General features: G+C 47.7%; 2 protein-coding genes and 1 long non-coding RNA gene across 10 annotated transcripts in view; 2 read left to right on the top strand and 1 right to left on the bottom strand.

Annotated features, from left to right (window-relative positions):
- RNF10 (ring finger protein 10) overlaps positions 1 to 6,071 on the top strand; it is a 43,644-nt gene extending 37,573 nt beyond the window's left edge. For 4 of the 6 annotated variants that reach the window (XM_008004949.3, XM_008004950.3, XM_008004951.3 and 1 more), the window contains 4 exons: positions 798 to 898; positions 4,813 to 4,870; positions 4,974 to 5,132; positions 5,773 to 6,071. In XM_008004949.3, coding sequence (XP_008003140.1) covers positions 798 to 898; positions 4,813 to 4,870; positions 4,974 to 5,132; positions 5,773 to 5,849 — 395 coding nt within the window. In that variant the 3' untranslated portion in view covers positions 5,850 to 6,071. Of the gene's footprint in view, positions 1 to 797; positions 899 to 4,812; positions 4,875 to 4,973; positions 5,133 to 5,772 lie in introns of those variants that run through there. The other 2 variants (XR_005239701.2, XM_008004956.3) reach the window with 2 other exon arrangements.
- Positions 6,072 to 8,206: 2,135 nt separating this feature from the next.
- Positions 8,207 to 10,581, bottom strand: POP5 (POP5 homolog, ribonuclease P/MRP subunit). Of its 3 annotated transcripts, none has more exons than XM_008004962.3 (5): positions 10,485 to 10,581; positions 10,257 to 10,399; positions 8,930 to 9,079; positions 8,675 to 8,758; positions 8,207 to 8,576 (listed from the first exon to the last, which is right to left on the bottom strand). In XM_008004962.3, the coding sequence occupies exons 1-5, from the start codon at positions 10,502 to 10,504 to the stop codon at positions 8,482 to 8,484; spliced, it is 492 nt and encodes a 163-aa protein (XP_008003153.1). In that variant the 5' UTR covers positions 10,505 to 10,581; the 3' UTR covers positions 8,207 to 8,481. The 3 variants fall into 3 exon arrangements, with proteins under 3 accessions (XP_008003153.1, XP_008003154.3, XP_008003155.1); XM_008004963.3 differs by having other exon boundaries at positions 8,675 to 8,804; XM_008004964.3 differs by lacking the exon at positions 8,675 to 8,758.
- Positions 10,582 to 10,788: 207 nt separating this feature from the next.
- On the top strand, positions 10,789 to 12,666 carry LOC140712804 (uncharacterized). The gene is made up of 2 exons (XR_012094605.1): positions 10,789 to 10,867; positions 11,964 to 12,666. It is a non-coding gene; the product is annotated as an uncharacterized lncRNA (long non-coding RNA).
- The last annotated feature ends 6,457 nt before the right edge of the window (positions 12,667 to 19,123 follow it).

Consider the following 19,123-nt stretch of genomic DNA (forward strand, 5'->3'; position numbering starts at 1 on the left):
GCTTGTCTTGAACTCCTGACCTCAGGTGATTTGCCCGCTTCAGCCTCCCAAAGTGCTGGCATTACAGGCGTGAGCCACTGCACCCGGCTTTTCTGAAAGTTTAAGCTCTTAATGTATTTAAGCAAGAGCAATTGGCTGGTCCTAGTAATAAGAGTACTGACCATGGGAGGGCCTGCTGCTGGGGAGAGAATAGGGCCCTTCTTGTCCAACACTGTTCGGGGTAGTGGATAGACTCATCTGTGGGAAGTGTTCAGCTGTAGTCAGAAAGGATAGAGAAGTGTATTACCTCGGGAGTATCGGGGGAAAGTTTGCACCCTCATGCTGGATCTTGTTGATGTGTCTTGGATTCTAATTGAATATTCCCAGGTCATAGTGTCTACTATCGGGAATGTAAAGGCTGAGCTGATTAAAATTTTATCTTTTTCTTGGAGGTGTTTCATACGTGTAAAACCAGTCCCTGACAGTACCTAGCCTTGAGAGCCAGCCTTTGTGAAAAGTGTAACATTTCAAAAGCAGAGACTTTTTCTTATGGTAGGAGTAGATTCTACCATGACTCCTAGTGTTACTGTAACCATGAAGCTTTTTCCTCTTCCTGTACCAGTCACTGATTTCACAGGTGATATTGTTGGCTTTTTAAGAACATGGGAGAGTTGAAAGTTGGATCAATGTTTGCTTTTTTTATTTTTGAGGGGATGATTTGTAATTTTCCAGACCTGACTCAGGGCTCACTCATCTCTCTTGTTAAGGACACTCCTTGGAACGTGACGAATATAATCAGGTCTCTGGTTCCCTTTCAGACTTTCTGCTGACCCCTCTGTCACCCACTGCCAGTCAGGGCAGTCCCTCATTCTGCGTTGGGAGTCTGGAAGAAGACTCTCCCTTCCCTTCCTTTGCCCAGGTAAATCCTTTGCTTGTGAAGCAGCCCAAGGGTATTTAACATGAACTCTGCTGCTCATTATTATGGGAACCTCCTCCAGGGATTGTTACCTCTCATTCTAATACGGCTGGACAAATTGAGTCATCTGATGGGTAGGAGGGAAGTTCACTGCCTGTCGGAGCTTTAGGCAGTGTGGAGTTGGCTGAGGGCAGATTATGTCATGGACGTCCCCTCTGTTGGAAAAGGAGAGACTTAACAGGCTAATGTTGCACTGACTCTAATAATCATGGGAGGCTTTCTTAAGAGGAAAGCTCATGGATTTAGTCCTCAGATGTTACTGTAGACGTACCCAGGAAAGAGGCCAAGAATAGCTGAGGCAGAATCAGAGTTTAGAATATTTTAAAAATCATTTGATACTTGTGTACTGGATACTATTGTAGGGGCTGGGGATACACCATCAATTTTAACTGGTCTCTGGTTCTAGGACCTCTGATTCAGGTGGTATTTATCTGTTACATAAAATAAGCCATTTCTCTTTACTTTGAGAGGGGAAGATTGTGTTGGTTATACTGCAACTAGCCAAAGCAGCTTCCTTGGAGCTGGGTGGGGGGATGATAGGCTAGTGAGGCTTGCTGTGAAACCGCTTTATTAATCTCTAAGATAACAAGCAATACTCAGCATTCCTGCATTCAGATAAGTGAGGAAGTTGGATGGACAGCTTGGCATGTGCCCTTGTAAGAAGTCCGTATTAACTTCTTTGGGGCTAGTGTAGAATCATTATCTTGACAATTCTTTAGACAGTTGATATGGATGTTTCTTATATGATTATAGCAGTTTGTACTGAGAAATAAGCAAGAATTGAGCTTTGGTAAGGAGGATTCTAAAGTCAAGGAACATGAAATAATTGTGGGTGTGAGGTGGGAAGGGAGGGGATCCTGAAAATGAACTGCTGGACTTAAGAGGTGATTAGCAAGTAGCTCCCAGGAGTTATGCCAAATACTTTTTTTTTTTTTTTTTTTTTTTTGAGATGAAGTCTTGCTTCTGATCACCAGGCTGGAGTGCAGTGACGCGATCTCGGCTCACTGCAACCTCCACCTCCCGGGTTCAAGCGATTCTCTTGCCTCAGCCCCCCGAGTAGCTGGGGTTGGGTTACAGGTGCCTGCCATCATGCTGGGCTAATTTTTGTATTTTTAGTAGAGACAGGGTTTTACCATGTTGGCCAGGCTGGTCTTTTTTTTTTTTTTTTTTTTTTTTTTTTTTTTTTAAACTAGGCTTTATTGCTATTGCTTTTTTCCTTTCAACTTTATTTTGAAAAACTTCACACTTAGAGTTGAAAGAATAGTATTATGAACACTTATACTTTTGACGTAGATTCACTAATTGTTATTTTGCTGTTATATATTTGCTTTCTCTTTTTTCTGTGTTGAAAAGAAGTTGCAGATATCATGAATGATACTTTACCACTAAGTACTTAGGAGATACATGCCAAAGAAAGTGGGATATTCGCCTATAGAACCACAATGATCACATTAGAGAAATTCCACTGCCATAATAGTATCTAATATGGTGCATATTTCTGTCTCCCCATTTGTCTCAGTGTCCTTTATTTTCAACTCAGGGCAGAATCCCATTACTTACTGCATTTAGTTGTCAAGTCTCTTTAGTTTCCTTTGATCCGTTCCTTTGCCCATATCCCCTCTTTTTTTTTTTTTCCCTTCCCATGGCCAGTTTTATAGAATATCTTACAGTTTGGACTTGTATGATTTCTAATGAATGGATTCAAACGTTTTGGTAAGAATAAAAAGGTGACATTTTGATTACCTTTTAAGAGTAAAACAATTCACATGTCAAACTATTTGGATGCTGTCTCAGTCCATTTGTGTGGCTATAAAAGATTACTCGAGGCCAAGTCATTTATCAAAAAAAAAAAAAAAAGTTTATTTGGCTCATGACTCTGCTGGCTGGAGAACTGGGCATCTGGTGAGTGCTTCAGACTGCTTCCACTCATGGTACACAAAGTGGAAGGGGTCCCTGCTTGTGAAGAGATCACATGGCAAGAGAGGAAGCAAGGCGGGGAGGAGGTGGCAGGCTGTTTTAAAACAACCGTGTTCCTGTGCCCAGTTTCAAAATAACCTTCAGCCAAGCTATTGAAGCAGACTTCATGAAACTGGACACACCAGCTACTTCAGATCCCTTCTGTGGTAAGGGCAGAGGCTGGAGTGCTCAGGGCTGTCACACACACACAAATGTACTGCCATTCCCACTTGGATCCAGTGGCAGACATCACTCTCAGCTCTTTCAGGAATGAATGTGAGAATAGTTCTCCCATTCCCCAGGGAGGGCATTAATCTGTTCATGAGGGGTCCACCCCCCTGACCCGAACACCTCCCATTAGGTCCCCACTTCCAATACTGGGGATCAGATTTTAACATGAGGCTTGGGAAGGTCAAATGTGTAAGCCATAGGAGACCCAAACTCCTAGAGACAAAGGGAGAAGTTCACCAAAGTGGAACATAATGAAGAAAGGTTATTTAATGAAATCAGCATCTGCCAACACAAACTCATCTTAATAGGCATTCCTCACTTTGGGTTATATGATTTAAGGACAAGGCACCCCTTCTTGAACCCCATGGGGTTTGTCTCTTGATATTTTTCCAGGAATAAAATGTTCCCTGCGTTTTAAGTGGCATATTTGCAGTTATGGCTCATAGTGGCCTTCCGCAGTTACAAAGCTGGCCTTGTCCAAGTGGAATGAAAATTCCTCAGGGGCATGAGGATTGTTCTGATTTTATTGTCCTTGCAGGAATTTTACTGGCCTGTGGTTGGATCTGAAAGTTAATGATTAAGGAGCTATTGGAAAAGCAGACTAAAAGGTAGTGAGGGCTGTTGAAGCAGTGTCAGGAGTTTAGTTTTCATGGCTTTAGGTACCTGAAGTTTAGTAGCCATGTGGTTTAAAACTGGAGGGTACTCAGCCGGGCGCAGTGTCTCATGCCTGTAATCCCAGCACTTTGGGAGGCCAAGGCGGGTTGATCACCTGAGTTCAGGAGTTCAAGACCAGCCTGACCAACATGGAGAAATCCCATCTTTACTAAAAATACAAAAATTAGCCGGGCATGGTGGTGCATGCCTGTAATCCCAGCTACTCAGGGGGGTGAGGCAGGAGAATCGCTTGAACCTGGGAGGCAGAGGTTGCAGTGAGTCAAGATTTGTGCCATTGCACTCCAGCCTGGGTAACAAGAGTGAAACTCCATCTCAAAACCAAAAAAAACTGGAGGGTACTAGGCCGGGCACAGTGGCTCACGCCTGTAATCCCAGCACTTTAGGAGGCCGAGGTGGGTGGATTAACTGAGGTCAGGAGTTCAGGACCAGCCTGGCCAACAGAGTGAAACCCCATCTCTACTAAAAAAATCCAAAGATTAGCCAGGTGGGTGCCTGTAATCCCAGCTACTTGGGAAGCTGAGACAGGAGAACTGCTTGAACCCTGGAGGCACAGGTCGCAGTGAGGCGAGATTGTGCCATTGCACGCCAGCCTGGGTGACGAGCAAAACCCTGTCTAAAAAACAAAAACTAGAGGGCACTACCCATTGCTTACTCCGACAGATCGATGTTTTTAGGGGTCTCAAGAAGGGCAGAAAAACTTAGAAAGTCAGAATTCCCAATTTGAGGGTCTCAGTAAGAATCTCTTGTGCCTTCTGTGCAGTGTTCTTTACCCATTTCCTAAGGAACAAACAGCTTATGGTTTACTACCTTGTGGGTTTCATTGCCATTTCCATTAGCCATGATATAGAGGACATGACTAGAACAGTGTGTTAAGGAGAGAAGTACCTGGAAAATCTTTTCAATTCTGTGCTTCTCCAGTCAGTCAGGGTAGGTCTGTAAAAGAAGTTGGACTAGCTACTTAAATTCTCTCCCCCACTTCTTTCCCACTTTGGCAGATGCTGAGGGTTGGAAAAGCAAAAGCAGATGTGTGGCCCAAAACTGCTCCAAAGAAAGGTGAGGATGGTCCACTGGTGAAGGGGGAGTTTGGCTCCTTTCCATAAAAAGCTGTTTCTAGAAAAAGAGTTGTTTCTATAGTTTTAACACTGTTATTTTTTAGATGAGAACAGCTTAGTTCCTCCTGCCCCTGTGGAGAGCGATGGAGAGAGTGATAATTCAGACCGTGTTCCTGTGCCCAGTTTTCAAAATTCCTTCAGCCAAGCTATTGAAGCAGCCTTCATGAAACTGGACACACCAGCTACTTCAGATCCCCTCTCTGGTAAGGGCAGAGGCTGGAGTGCCCAGGGTTGTCAAACATACTACACATACACTGCCATTCCCGCCTGGATTCAGTGGCAGACATCACTAATTAGGCTGTTTCCCTTCTGAACCCTTCAGCACACTCTAGTGTCATTTAAATAGTACTCCATTTGGTATGTCAGATAGGACCTATTTGCCACTCCAGAGTAATTCATGGTGCCTGAAAGTGAAATTCTGAGGAACTCTTCCAAGATACAGTGGGGTGTACAACCTGTATCCTTTAGAATCTTGAGTTGGTACAGGTTGGCTAATTAGATGGAGGTCAGTCTCAAAGCCTGTTGCATTCTTCGTTGACTAGACACGAATCACATATGTATGGTGTGCTATGTGCCTAGCACTGTGCTAATTTTATTCTCCCAACAAGCACATTAAATGGGTGTACCTCACATTACAGATGGGGAAACTGAGGTCTAGGGAGGTAAAAGTGACTTGCCCAAAGACACCCACTTAGTTATACCAAGACTAGTATTGGAATCTAGGCAGTCTAATTCCAGAGCCTCCAGTCTTAGCTCCCACTCTGTGACTTTCGGTCATAAAAACTGGCCAAGGGACAAGGGATGGCATTTTAAGTTAAGCTCTCTTTCTGTGTCTCCCTTTAGAAGAGAAAGGAGGAAAGAAAAGAAAAAAACAGAAACAGAAGCTCCTGTTCAGCACCTCAGTCGTCCACACCAAGTGACACTACTGGCCCAGGCTACCTTCTTCATCTGGTTTTTGTTTTTTGTTTTTTTCCCCCATGCTTTTGTTTGGCTGCTGTAATTTTTAAGTATTTGAGTTTGAACAGATTAGCTCTGGGGGGGAGGGTGTTTCCACAATGTGAGGGGGAACCAAGAAAATTTTAAATACAGTGTATTTTCCAGCTTCCTGTCTTTACACCAAAATAAAGTATTGACACAAGAGATCTCTTCCTGCCAAGGTTTTTAGTTCGTTGCCAGTTTAGTCTTTTTGACCCATGTGTAATTAATTTTTCTCAACCCAAAATAAGATTTGAGTCCCTTCGAGATGCATTAGAGCAGTCCAACCCAGAATGGCGCGCACACTGCTCTGCTGTAGCATCATGTCAGGCCTTCCTGGGCTCAGCACACCTCTGTCTTTTAAAAAACAGCTGAACCTTTACTACCTATTTAGTTCTTCTTGTTAAAGAAATGGGTGGGAATAAAATGGATTTAGGACACCCAGTTTGAATTGCAGTTTATTTTTCTTCTGACACATGGCCAGGCTGTGGTGCCAGCTTAATTGAGTAGGCTGTCCCTGGCACTTGCATGTGTGAAAGGAGGGTTTTGCCTCTTCATGGGCATGGCTTGCGTTGGTAAGGAAAGCTGTAACTCACGAAGCCCTGAGACCTGCTACCCCTAAGATCGAGCTTGTTTTAGGTGACTGGCTTGAGTCATAGGAACGGGAGTGTGGTACAGCTGCAGGAGAGCAGGGCCATCTGAAGCGGTAGCATTGCCACCATCTCCCTCTAATCTAGAGCAGTCTTCTTATGCCTTGGTTTGAGCTGAATTTGATGTAAATTCTTTTTCTGCTTAATAAAGTGACCTCTAGGTGTGTTAGAATGCGAAGGCAAATAGTCACAATAAATCACCTGCACAAGCAATGTGAGCTTTTTGTTTTGTTAAGTTCATTACAGGTGAGCTAGACAAGTTATTTCTTGAATAGGTTAATGTGACAGCTACTGTGATATTGTGGGCTGTCTTTTCTGGTGTCAGGTTTAATGGTTCTAGAGCTGGGCTTAGCTTTAACCTGCCATTTTAAAAGAAATCCTATCAGGAACTTTCCTGGATGGATGAGGGTGTTCTGGTCTCAAGATGAGGGGGCATGTTGAAGCCAAAATCACCAGTATTTCTGTTAAATGTGTATGGTACTTTCAGTCTCATCCATTGTATTACGGAGAAAACAGATCCCAGAAATGTTGGTAGGTAGTAGACCAAATCTGGATCACAAGTCTCTTGCCGTTCCTACTTTCTGTGAGTATGGCAGTCTGACTTGTCTTCAGGGTAAGGCGCAATAAGGAAGAGCAGAACTACAAAAAACTACCTTAAGTTTCTTAAGTGGGCAGCTGCTACATGACCATGCAATAATGATGTCAGGTGAGGCCAGCCCCCCAACCCCAACTGCAAAAGTTGCATTTTTTGTTTGAAATGGAGTCTCCCTCTGTCACCCAGGCTGGAGTGCAGTGGCGCAATCTCAGCTCACTGCAAGCTCTGCCTCCCGGGTTCATGCCATTCCCCCGGCTTAGCCTCCTGAGTAGCTGGGATTACAGGCACCTGCCACCATGCCCAGCTAATTTTTTGTATTTGTAGTGGAGACAGGGTGTCACCGTGTTAGGCAGGATGGTCTTGATCTCCTGACCTTGTGATCTGCCCGCCTCAGCCTCCCAAAGTGCTGGGATTACAGGCATGAGCCACCGCGCCCGGCCCAAAGTTGCATTTTTGCAGTTACCTGATTAACTGTTGGCAAGGAATCTGGTATCTGTAAGACCCTGTGGTTCAGTACTGAGACGGACTATGGATCTCTGCCAGTTCATTTGCTGTGTCTCAACTAATATTTCTATTCCAAATGACTTGTCTTGCTTAGGGCCCATCTTGGGGCCGGGGGTACACAGCTTCAGGTAGAAGGCTAAGTATTGAAAATTTAGGCCAGGCACAGTGGCTCACGCCTTTAATCCCAGCACTTTGGGAGGCCAAGGCAGGCCGATCACTTGAGGCCAGGAGATCAACAGCAGCCTGGCCAACATGGCAAAACCCTGTCTCTACTAAAAATACAAAAATTAGCCAGGCGTGGTAGTGCACGTCTGTAATCCCAGCTACTTGGAAGGCTGAGGTGGGAGAATTGCTTGAACCCGGGAGGTGGAGGTTGCAGTGAGCCGAGATTGGGCCAGTACACTCCAGCCTGGGTGATACAGTGAGACTGTCTCAATAAAAAAGTTTAGTACCACACAGGGAGTCAGTCTTCCCACCAAGGCTAGGGATAGAGAACAGAGACTTGGCCAAGCATGCATTCCATAAGCCCTTTTTGTAATATAAGTATACTGAATGCCACGGAAACCAGATACATTTATTAAATCTACTCTTAGCCAAGCAATAAAGATGTCTACAGAGTTCACAACCTGCAACACTTAACCAGGGAATGCTAGGTAAAGGCAACTTCAGTTTAACTGAGTACTCTATTTCAAGTGGGTAACACGTCCGCTGGTTGGCAGCTATCCAGCTTGGAAAACTGTAGAAGATGCTGTTGCTACCCAGATTGTTCTGTTCAACAAGTGGGCCCGAAGCCTGAGCAGTGTAGCCTGCTGTGTGGTGAGCAGAGGTTCACTCTATTGCTTCTGCAGCCTCCTCGCCTGACTCTTCCTCCTCCTCTAGTAAGCAGCTTCTTGTCACAGACTTCTGGATAGCTTCCCGCTCTCCTGGAGAAGGCAGATAGGGATGAAAGATGTCTTTGGGAGTGATTTCTTCAGCTCGAGGTCAGTCACTGCTCAGTGGGCACTGGGCTAGTATTGCTTACCTTCATCAGTGCAGTTCTGCAACAAAATCAACAGCTGTCTCCTGTTGTACTGAATTAGGAACTTCTGACATGTTCTTATTGTACCTGGCATGTGAGTTACTGCGGTTAACAGCTTGTGAAAGGTCTCGACCTTACTTTCAGAGGTAGGGGAAGTGTCTTGTTAGCGGGACAGCAGGAAGACCCACCCACCAGTCTAGACTGAACTCTGAACATGTCACCTATTGAAAATCAGTAGCCATATCACATCACTCCTACCTCCCACATGTAACGTGTTGAAAAAGCATGGGTAACGGTGTCCTTTGTTCTCCAGGTATGTGATGAAGGGAAGAGCTGACCACACAAGCTGATAGAACTCTTTTCTGCATCGAAGTAGCACTATTCCAGTATAGGCATTGAGGTATCGAACTACAACAGGGAAAAAAAAAATCATTTTGGAAAATTTTGCTGTGTGTGGTGGCTCACACCTGTAATCCCAGCATTTTGGGAGGCTGAGGTGGGCAGATCACTTTACGTCAGGAGTTCGAGGCCAGCCTGGCCAACATGATGAAAACCTGTCTCTACTAAAAATACAAAAATTAGCCGGGCATGGTGGTGCACGCCTGTAATTCCAGCCACTCAGGAGGCTGAGTCATGAGAATCGCCTGAACCCAGGAGGTGGGGGCAGCAGTGACCTGTGATCTCCCTGCTGCACTCCAGCAACCTGGGCAATAGCAAGACTGTGTCTCAAAAAAAAAAAAACAAAAAACTTTGGAGTAACAGAGCACAAGTGGCACGTAGGATCTATCAGCGAGTAAAAGAGAAAAGCCAAAACACCCACTGTGTTGCACACCACTCAGAACTGGTGAATGAATTTAGAATTTAAAATGCTTTCTAATTCACTAACTAGTTAATTCAATAAATAGGAGCAGGTAGGAGGCGATCCATTTTAATTTAGGAAAAACCCTCGCCTGAAAAATAGGCTGTTTTACTGCAGTTGGGCTCTGTAATTCTTGTAGCAGTCAGCTGAGTCTCACCTGACTTAGGAGAGTTAAGCCTATCTGCATTTAACTCTCCAGAAGTCAATCCTCAAGCAAGGTAAAAGGGGGAACTAATATAAATGGTGTGGAAGAAGGGCCCCGGGCCCCTCTTTGTCCCGGCTCATCCTGTATTCACATATATTGACAATCATGTGTTCTGTACTTTACCAACTAAGGGCTTTCCCAGGGATACTTTCGACAATTTTTTTCCATGTGATGTTAATGTAATCGGTCATATAATAGCTCTTACTAGAAACTATACACAGCTTCCCTCATTTAATTCTATCAAATTCAATCACAACCAATTACAGAAATTACCTGTCAAGCAGGCAAAAAGAGGCCTCTAGCTCAAAGACCCACTGCCTTCGGGCCCCTCCTTTTAGCTCTCTGCTAATTTCGGACTCGTGTGGATCTCTCGCTTGCGGTCCCCGGCGCTTAAAGAGATACCTTACAAAAAACGATGCACGGGCTTGGCCACTGGTGCCCCTTCTTTCTTCCTCCGGCGCCTGCCCCCTCCACGTCCCGCCATCCTCCCGGGTTCCCCTCTTCCCCCAACGCTCTCGCACCCGCGAAGCCGATGGAGCAGGCGGCTGCGCCGAAAGTCCCGTGCACCCTGGCGATAGTGTCCCGTACGAGGCTGCTCAGAACTCGGTCATCGAGGCTTAGGCGGCAGCGGGGGTCGTCAGACACCAATTCGCAGAGCAGGTACCTGCGGCAGGCGAGAGGAAGGTGAGCGCTAGCGGCGCCGCGGGGACCTGGCAAGGCTGTGGGTGGGTCTGGAAGGGAATGCTTACCTGTGCTTGAACCGCACCATGGCTGCCTCCGCGACGTCGGGTTCGGTGTGCAAACCGGAAGTGGGTTCCGTCCGCGGCCCGTGGGAAGCTTACTTCCGCAGCCTTTCAGCCATTCAGAGAAGGAGACAGGACATGCGGGCGGAGCTAGAAAGTTGAGAGGCCGAACTCTGTGTCAGTCTCTCTCAAGCCCCACCTAACTCTGCGTTTGTAAGCGCGCATGCGTCCTGCGGAGGGTCTCTGACTAGTTTGAGGGCTGAACTTCGACTTGGAGCGGCTTGGAGCGGCTTGCAGCTGCGATGGGTGGTTTTGCTGCACACCGGAGTTTACGATACTGTGTAGGATGCAACCGCTGCCCTTGGGGCCCTGGGAACCTTGCAGCACAGGTATGTATGCGAGTATATTCTCTCCCCAAGGTGAACCGTGGAGCTTTTGAGGGCAAGACCCTGCACTTCACAGCCCAGGGATTGACAAACGGGAAATCGGACTCTCATTTTCAGGTTTGAGCTCAGTTTAATTCTTCCATGCAGCTAAATATGCTATTGCTGTTTGGGCCTTTCAACAATCTTAGGGAGGCGAGTGCGCTGTCTCATTTTTTGTTCGCAGAAACAATACGTGGTCATTGTATTTTCCATTTCTGTTTTCCTTTTTTTTTTTTTTTTTTTTTTAACAGAAAAGCACAAAGAAGCAAATAAATTATAATCCCAGCACTGAGAGAGAATAACTGTTGTCGTGTAGTGTGTTTTCTTCTGTCGTTTTCCCCCTGGGCCAGCGGTTCTCAAAGTGTCGTCTGGGGACCCCTGAGATTTCCTAAACTCACTCGGTTTAGGAGTCCCCGAAGCCAAAATTACTTTCATAATAATACTAAGATGTTACTTGTCTTTTTCATTATCTCAGAGTGAACAGTCAAGTTTTCCAGAGGCTGCTTGACGTGATGACATCACTGCTCTAACAGCTAATGGAATTGTGTATTGTTTTTTTAAACATTTCTCAACTTTAATGTCCATAGTAAATATAACCCACAAAACTAAAAGCTCTTGGGGATCCTCAGTAACGTGTGTAAAGGGGTCCTGAGACAGAGAAAACAGTTTGAGAACTATGCCCTCTGTTAAATTATGTTTTTTCTTTTATTTTCTTTTTAAGTATTTTTTAAAAAAGTCTTATGTGGTATTACATAAAATACATATTCTTAAGTGTACATCTCAATGAATTTTTACATATGGGTAGACTTCTATAACCACCTCCAAGATTAAAGAGCACTTCCAGTATCCCAGAAGGTTCCCTGATCCCTCTTCCAGTCAAATCCCTTACTGCCACTATTACCATTTCTACCCTGCTAGATTAGTTTTGCCTGTTCTTAAATTTTATATAAATGTCCTCCAGCATGTTTTCTTTTGTGTCTGCCTTCTTTTGCTCAACATGATTGTAAGATTGATTCCTGTTGTTTGGCTCTATTTTCTTTTTTCTTTTTTTGTTTTTAAGACAGAGTCTTGCTCTTGTTGCCCAGGCTGGAGTGAAATGGCACGATGTCGGCTCGCTGCAACCTCCGTCTCCTGAGTTCAAGCGATTCTCCTGCCTCAGCCTCCCGAGTAGCTGGGGTTACAGGCACCCGCCACCACGACCAGCTAATTTTTGTATTTATTTATTTATTTACTTTTGAGACGGAGTCTCTATTGCCCAAGCTGGAGTGCAGGGGCGTGATCTCAGTTCACTGCAACCTCTGCCTCCCGGGTTCAGGCGATTCTCCTGCCTCAGCTTCCCAAGTAGCTGGGACTGCAGGCGCGTGCCACCACAACCGGCTAATTTTTGTATTTTTAGTAGGGACAGGGTTTCACCATGTTGGCCAGGCTGGTCTCGAACTCCTGACCTCAGGTAATCCACCCACCTTGGCCTCCCAAAGTGCTGGGATTACAGGCGTGAGCCACCACACCTGGCTGTTTCGCTGTATTTTCATGTCAACTGTTCAGCTACGATACTGTTTTTTCAGCTGTGCAGTAATGCATTGTTTGGACGTACCACTGTGAAGTTGGTCAGTATCCCCTTGGTAGATGTTTACATTATTTCCCGGTTTTCTTGTTATGCCCAGTACTTTGATGTATGGCTTTGTAGCTTAGTCTTTATGCCTATCCCTGATTATTTGTAGAAATGTCTTAGCCTTGGCTGGTCCTGTGAGGTCCGTAATGGAGGCAGCTTTCACAACTGATTTTTGCAAGATCTGGAATGAGTTCTGAATTTTCCCATCTCCCACTCTTCTTGGCCACCTTAAAGGAGGGATGTGGGGAAAGGTAGGGAAGAGGAGAATAGGAAGAGGGAACGCCGTGGCTCTACCCAGGGACCAGTGATAACGACGGCACTCCCCACCCAAGAACAACCTTTCTCCAGAAAGTGTCTGCGGCATCCTCATTTGGCCAACAGGGGGCGCCAGAGGCTCGCAGTGCGCGGAGAGAGCAACACACCCCCAACCCCTGAGCGCTCCACCCCTCACGGAAATTTCACTCCTAACACTTCCCAGCCTTCATTTCAGCGGCAATGCTTCGCCCATTTTATAGATGCAGTTGGGGCTCAGACCAAAGCGTCCTATCCAGTTACGAGCAGGATCAGAATTCGAACCCAAAGCCGGCTGACTCCAGAGTCCTTGTTCTGGTCAACACGGCTGGTGCTCTCCTGTGCAGGGTTTCACTCGTCCATTTAGCGCAATAAGATGGAGAGACGACAGATGGAGGTTCTGTTCACCACTCCGTCATTTACCGGCCCAGCCAGGTGCTGTCGGGACGGTTAATTCATGTCTCTTAGTTTCCTCATCTGTGCAATGGGATAACAATGGTTCCTCCTTCGTGGGTGGATATGAAATTTAAGCGGGGTCACGTGGACAAAATGCCTGGCTCAGGGAGTGCATAGTAAGCCTTTTTTTTGTTTTTGTTTGTTTTTTGAGACTCTCAGTCTGTCGCCCAGGCTGGAGTGCAGTGACGCCATCTCGGCTCACTGCAACTACTGCCTCCCGGGTTCAAGCGATTCTTCTGCCTCAGCCTCCTGAGTAGCTGGGATTACAGGTGCCGGCCACCATGCCCGGCTAATTTTGTATTTTTAGTAGAGACGGGGTTTCACCATGTTGGCCAGGCTGGTCTCAAACTCCTGACCTCAAGTGATCCGCCTGCCTCCGCCTCCCAAAGTGTTGGGATTACAGGCGTGCGCCACCGCCCCCGGCAAGTAAACCCTGTTTTGAACAAATGATTGACTTCTCCCCCACAGGCACAGCCCCGGTAGGAAGCACATTGGCGTGGCCCGCGGCCTCCCAGTCTTGGACCAGGCCCGGCCCCTTCTGGCCTCGGACGGTGCAGAAGCCTGTGGTGGCCGGGCGGGCGGGCTGGAGCGTTGGCGGCGCGGCGGGCTCCCCGCGGTAATTAGCCCGCGCCGGCTTCGGCTGCGCCAGCCGCTAATTACAAGTCTCCTAATGAGGCCGGCGGCTGTTTGCAATCACCCGGGTCCCCGCTGCGCGGCGCGGGAGGCCGCGGGGGAATCCGCCCGCGGAGGCGTCGAGGAGAAGCAGCCGCCACCCCCTGCGCTGGACGGCGACAGGGGTGTGCTCCGGCCGTGCCCGCCCCCAGAATGCTGGCCGCGAAGGGGCAGCGGCGGGGGCTCACACCCCAACCCCTCCTCGGTTCTCTCCCGAGCCGGGCCGCAGAGCCATTATCCTCTCGGTCTCACGGGTGAGGAAGCCGATGAGGCTCTGAGAGGTGAGCTCACCCAGGTGCACAATAGAGCGCAATCCACGTCTGTCTGATCCCAACCTGTGCCCTTAGCCGAGTCAGGTACCCCTGGATCAATGGGGGTGGTCGCTGTTGTCATTACTGTTAGTGTTGTTACAGTCGTCCTGGGACTTCTCAGATTTTTTTTTTTTTTTTTTTTTTTGAGACGGAGTCTTGCTCTGTGGCCCAGGCTGGGGTGCAGTGGCCGGATCTCGGCTCACTGCAAGCTCCGCCTCCCGGGTTCACGCCATTCTCCTGCCTCAGCCTCCCGAGTAGCTGGGTCTACAGGCGCCCGCCACCACGCCTGGCTAGTTTTTGGTATTTTTAGTAGAGACGGGGTTTCACCGTGTTAGCCGGGATGGTCTCAATCTTCTGACCTCGTGATCCAGCCGCCTCGGCCTCCCAAAGTGCTGAGATTACAGGCGTGAGCCACAGCGCCCAGCCAGGATAACTGTCTTTATTCTCCATCCGTGTCTCCTGGATGATCATTAATTGGGCTCTCACTGGGTGCCGGCCACTGTCCTTTCTGTGTTTGATTGATTGAGTCCTCACATCAGCCTCATAAAGGTAGGTCTCATAATCCTGTGAGACACAGGGAGGAAAATGGCTTGCCGAAGTTGACACAGTAAATTTGGGTGAACATCTGTCTTACCCTAAAACCCATACTCTTAACCCCTTGCTCTCTACTCTGTATTCTGGGACCTAGAAGGATGCTGAGGAAGGAGAGCCCAACTACGGTACCATTCTGAGGTGACTTTGGCATGCAAGGGGTTTCTATCAGAGCCCAGACGCTGCTGTTGTGGATGGTGGCAAAGGGAACCTGTATCTGCTCCGGCATTTTATTAAGCAGCCACTGCTCATTAGAGGCTCCTGCTCCTCGTATCTTTACCAGTTTTCTGTAAAACCCTTATGGGGACAATCTAGATGAAATTAAACCCTCCATCTGCTTAGCCGGGGACTTGGGGAGCTGCCGCATCCTCCCAGTTGCTGGAACAGATGCAGCCCTCCCTGGACTTCAGACAAAACATTGCATCTTGCTCCTCCTTTGTCCTGGCTGCCCCGTGGACCTCTTTCCCTGTCTCTGCCTGCTGTGAGAATTCGCTCATCCAAAAATTAATTGAAATTACAAGGGCACTACGATTTGACCCAGCAATTTCTCCACCAGCAATTTCTCCCACTGAGATTCTCACACTTGTGCCAAATGACAGGTGAACGAGGATGTGTCTTGCTTGCAGCATTGTTGGTTATAGCAAAAGGCCACCTCAGTGTTTACCAGAAAGGGTCCACTGTATGTGTGTATTTATCGGACAGCTATGGGCCAGGGAATGTTCATTCTAAACACTGCCTAGGCTGGGCGCAGTGGCTCACGTCTGTAATCCCAGCACTTTGGGAGGCCGAGGTGGGCAGATCACTTGAGGTCAGGAGTTTGAGACCAGCCTGGCCAACATGGTGAAACCCTGTCCCTACTAAAAATACAAAAAATTAGCTGAGCATGGTGGCAGTTGCCTGTAATCCCAGCTACTGGGGAGGCTGAGGCAGGAGGATCGCTTGAACCCAGGAGGCAGAGGTTGCAGTGAGCCGAGACTGTGCCACTGCACTCCAGCGTGAGCAACAGAGCAAAAATCTGTCTCAAAAAAAAAAAAAATAGCCGGGCGCGGTGGCTCAAGCCTGTAATCCCAGCACTTTGGGAGGCCGAGGCGGCTGGATCACGAGGTCAGGAGATCGAGACTATCCTGGCTAACATGGTGAAACCCCGTCTCTACTAAAAATACAAAAAACTAGCCAGGCGTGGTGGCGGGCGCCTGTAGTCCCAGCTACTCAGAGGCTGAGGCGGGAGAATGGCGTGAACCCGGGAGGCGGAGCTTGCAGTGAGCACCACTGCACTCCAGCCTGGGCGACACAGCGAGACTCCGTCTCAAAAAAATAATAATAAAAAAAAAAACAAATAAACACTGCCTAGATTGACTCATTTAATCCTCACAACTACCCTATAAAGTAGGTACTTAGTTTTATTAACCCCATTTTACAGATGAGGAAACTGAGGCTCAGGAAAAACAAATTGGTGGCCTAAACTTCATGTGGCTTGTCCACAGCAGGGCCAGAATTTGGAGCAGGCAGTCCATGTTCTTAACCACTGTCCTGTATGACTTCTCTGCCTTAATTTGCATGGAAAATTTCCAAAGGGTGACCCAAGAAGCTGTTGATGGTGGTTACCTCTGGGGAGAGGAATTCAGGTGTGAAGTAGAAGGGCCTTAGTTTCTACCATGTCCTCTTTTATTCCATTTTATTTTGCCATATGTTTGTGTGCTGAATGTTTATGTTCCCCCAAATTCATATGCTGAAATCCTAACCTTTAAGATGATGGTATTAGGAGGTGGGGCCTTTGGGAGGCGACTAGGTCATAAGAGTTGAACCCTCATGAATAGTATTAGTGCCCTTATAAAAGGGACCCCAGGCTGGGGACTGTGGCCCATGCCTGTAATTCCAGCACTTTGGGAGGCCGAGGTGGATCACTTGATTCTAGGATTTTAAGACCAGCCTGGGCAACATGGTGAAACACCGTCTCTCCTAAAAATACAAAAATTAGCTGGGTGTGGTGGTGCATGCCTGTAATCCCAGCTACTCGGAAGGCTGAGGCAGGAGAATCACTTGAGCTTCAGCCTGGGAGGCAGAGGTTGCAGTGAGCTGAGATCACACCGCTGCACTGCAGCCTGGGTGACAGAGCAAGGTCCTGTCTCCAAAAAAAAAAAAAAAAGGGGGACCCCAGAGAGTGCTCTTTCCCTCTCCCGCCACATGAGGACACAGAATCTCCTGGCACCTTAATCTTGGACTTCCCGGCCTCCAGAACTGTGAGCAATAAAAGCAATAAATATGTGTTGTTTAAGCCAACCAGTCTGTGGTATTTTTGTTGTTGTATCCTGAAAAGACAAATGGACATGTGCATATGTTAGTTTGATAATTTAAAGAAGTTACTGGCCAGGCACAGTGGCTCATGCCTATAATTCCAGCACTTTGAGAGGCTGAGGCAGGAGGATTGCTTGAGCCCAGGAATTTAAGACCAGCCTGGGCAACAAAGTGAGACCCCCATCTCTACAAAAAAATAAAAATTAGCCAGGCATGGTGGCACGTGGCTGTAGTCCCAGCTATTTGGGAGTCTGAGGTGGGAGGATTGCATGAACCCAGGAGGTTGAGGCTGCAGTGAGCCGTGATTGCACCACTGTACTCCAGCCTGGGTGACAGAATGAGGCTTTGTCTCAAAAAAAAAAAAAAAAAAAAAAAAAAAGTGAAAAGAACTTACTGAGCCCCAGTCCCCAAGGTATATTAACACCAGTCCTTACCTTAGCGCTGGAAGTGGGTACTATCATTATCCCCATCTCGTAGATGAGAGAGCTAAGCTCACGGAGGTAGTCTGGCTGGCCCAATTACAAAGAGGGACTGACTCTTCAAGCCAGTGCTCTTTCTCCTAATTCATATTAGCCCCTGGGCTTGGAGGGTTCAGAGGGGAGAAAAGTGATTTAAAGCATGAACTGGAGCCAGCTGACCTGGATTCAAGTCTTGATTCAGCCATTACTGGCTGTGTATACTTGGGCAAGTCACTTTCCCTCTCTGAACTTGTTTCCCTTCTGTGAGGATTAAACAGTTTACCATCATGTCACATGCTTAGAACAAGGCCTGTTTAATCGTGAGCACTCAAAAAATGTCAGGTATTTTTAAAAAAATATACATTAAACTGTAATAGAGACGGGGTCTCACTATGTTGCCCAGGCTGGTCTCGAGGGCCTGGGCTCGAGTAATCCTCCCACTTTGGCTTCCCAAAGTGCTGGGATTACAGGCAAGAGCCACTGCGCCTGGCCAGATATTTTTATAGTACTGTTCTCAACGTTGTCGTCCCCAGTTTCAAGCTCAGAGTGGTTCCTTCTCCCAGCTAGTGGGTCTAGTCCTCCCCCGAAGGACAAAGCCCAGCCACCCTGTGCTCCCATCTCCAGCAGAAGCCCGTTGGATTCAGTTCTCCTGGGTTATCCCAGGGCAGTGGCTGTGATCAGAGTTGATCACATTGCCAGAGCTGATCTTAGGAGAAGAGGCAGAGCCACAGGACTGGTGTGGCCCGGATCCAAGGCAAGGCTGTGGCGGGCGGGCGGCCTCCCAGTTCGGGATGTTCCCAGCGCGTTCCCACCGCTCACACTTGGAGGGAGAAGGGCCTCAAAATAGCTGCTGCTTCCCCAGCACGGCGCTAGGCCAGGGACAGGAATAGACATCTGGGGGTGGCCGCTGCAGCCTCCCTCAAGGACCCTGGGGGGCTGGAAATAGGCAGAGGCCAGACCCCCACCAATGTGGAGGGGATAGTACAGTTGTCAGTGTGCGGTGACCCGCCTGTGACAGTCCAGCCCATGGAATGTGTTGCCCCAGCTGGAGTTAGCTGGTCAGTGGGTCACCAACTCCAGCCAGATGCTGGCCAAGGCCTGGATTGTTAAACCAATAGGGAGTGTCCTTCAGCACTGGCTCCTGTGATCCTCTCTGGGAAGGTGGGGAAACTGAGGCCCAGAGAGAGGTTCACATGCCTGAGATCATGCAGCTGATCTGTTTGGTGAGCAGCAGCCAGACTTACAGGAAAGGCAGGCCTTGGGGCTCTGAGAGCAGTATAGGGCGGTGGCTAAAGGGTTGGAGGACTCAGACTGCCTGGTTAAATCCAGCCTCGGCTACTTATGTCCTGCATGCCCTGGGACCTCAGTTTCATCATCTATAAAATGGGCACAAGGAGAGTACCCACCTCCTTTAATGGTTGTAAAGACTGAGTGAATTATTCTTTGTACTAGTATGATTGTTATTGTGTTTTCCCCAGATTCCCTTTTTTGTTGAGACAGGGTCTTCATCTTGCAGGCTTCGGTGCAGTGGCAT

The sequence above is a fragment of the Chlorocebus sabaeus genome, chromosome 11 (assembly GCF_047675955.1).
Source record: "Chlorocebus sabaeus isolate Y175 chromosome 11, mChlSab1.0.hap1, whole genome shotgun sequence".
Lineage (NCBI taxonomy): Eukaryota > Metazoa > Chordata > Mammalia > Primates > Cercopithecidae > Chlorocebus > Chlorocebus sabaeus.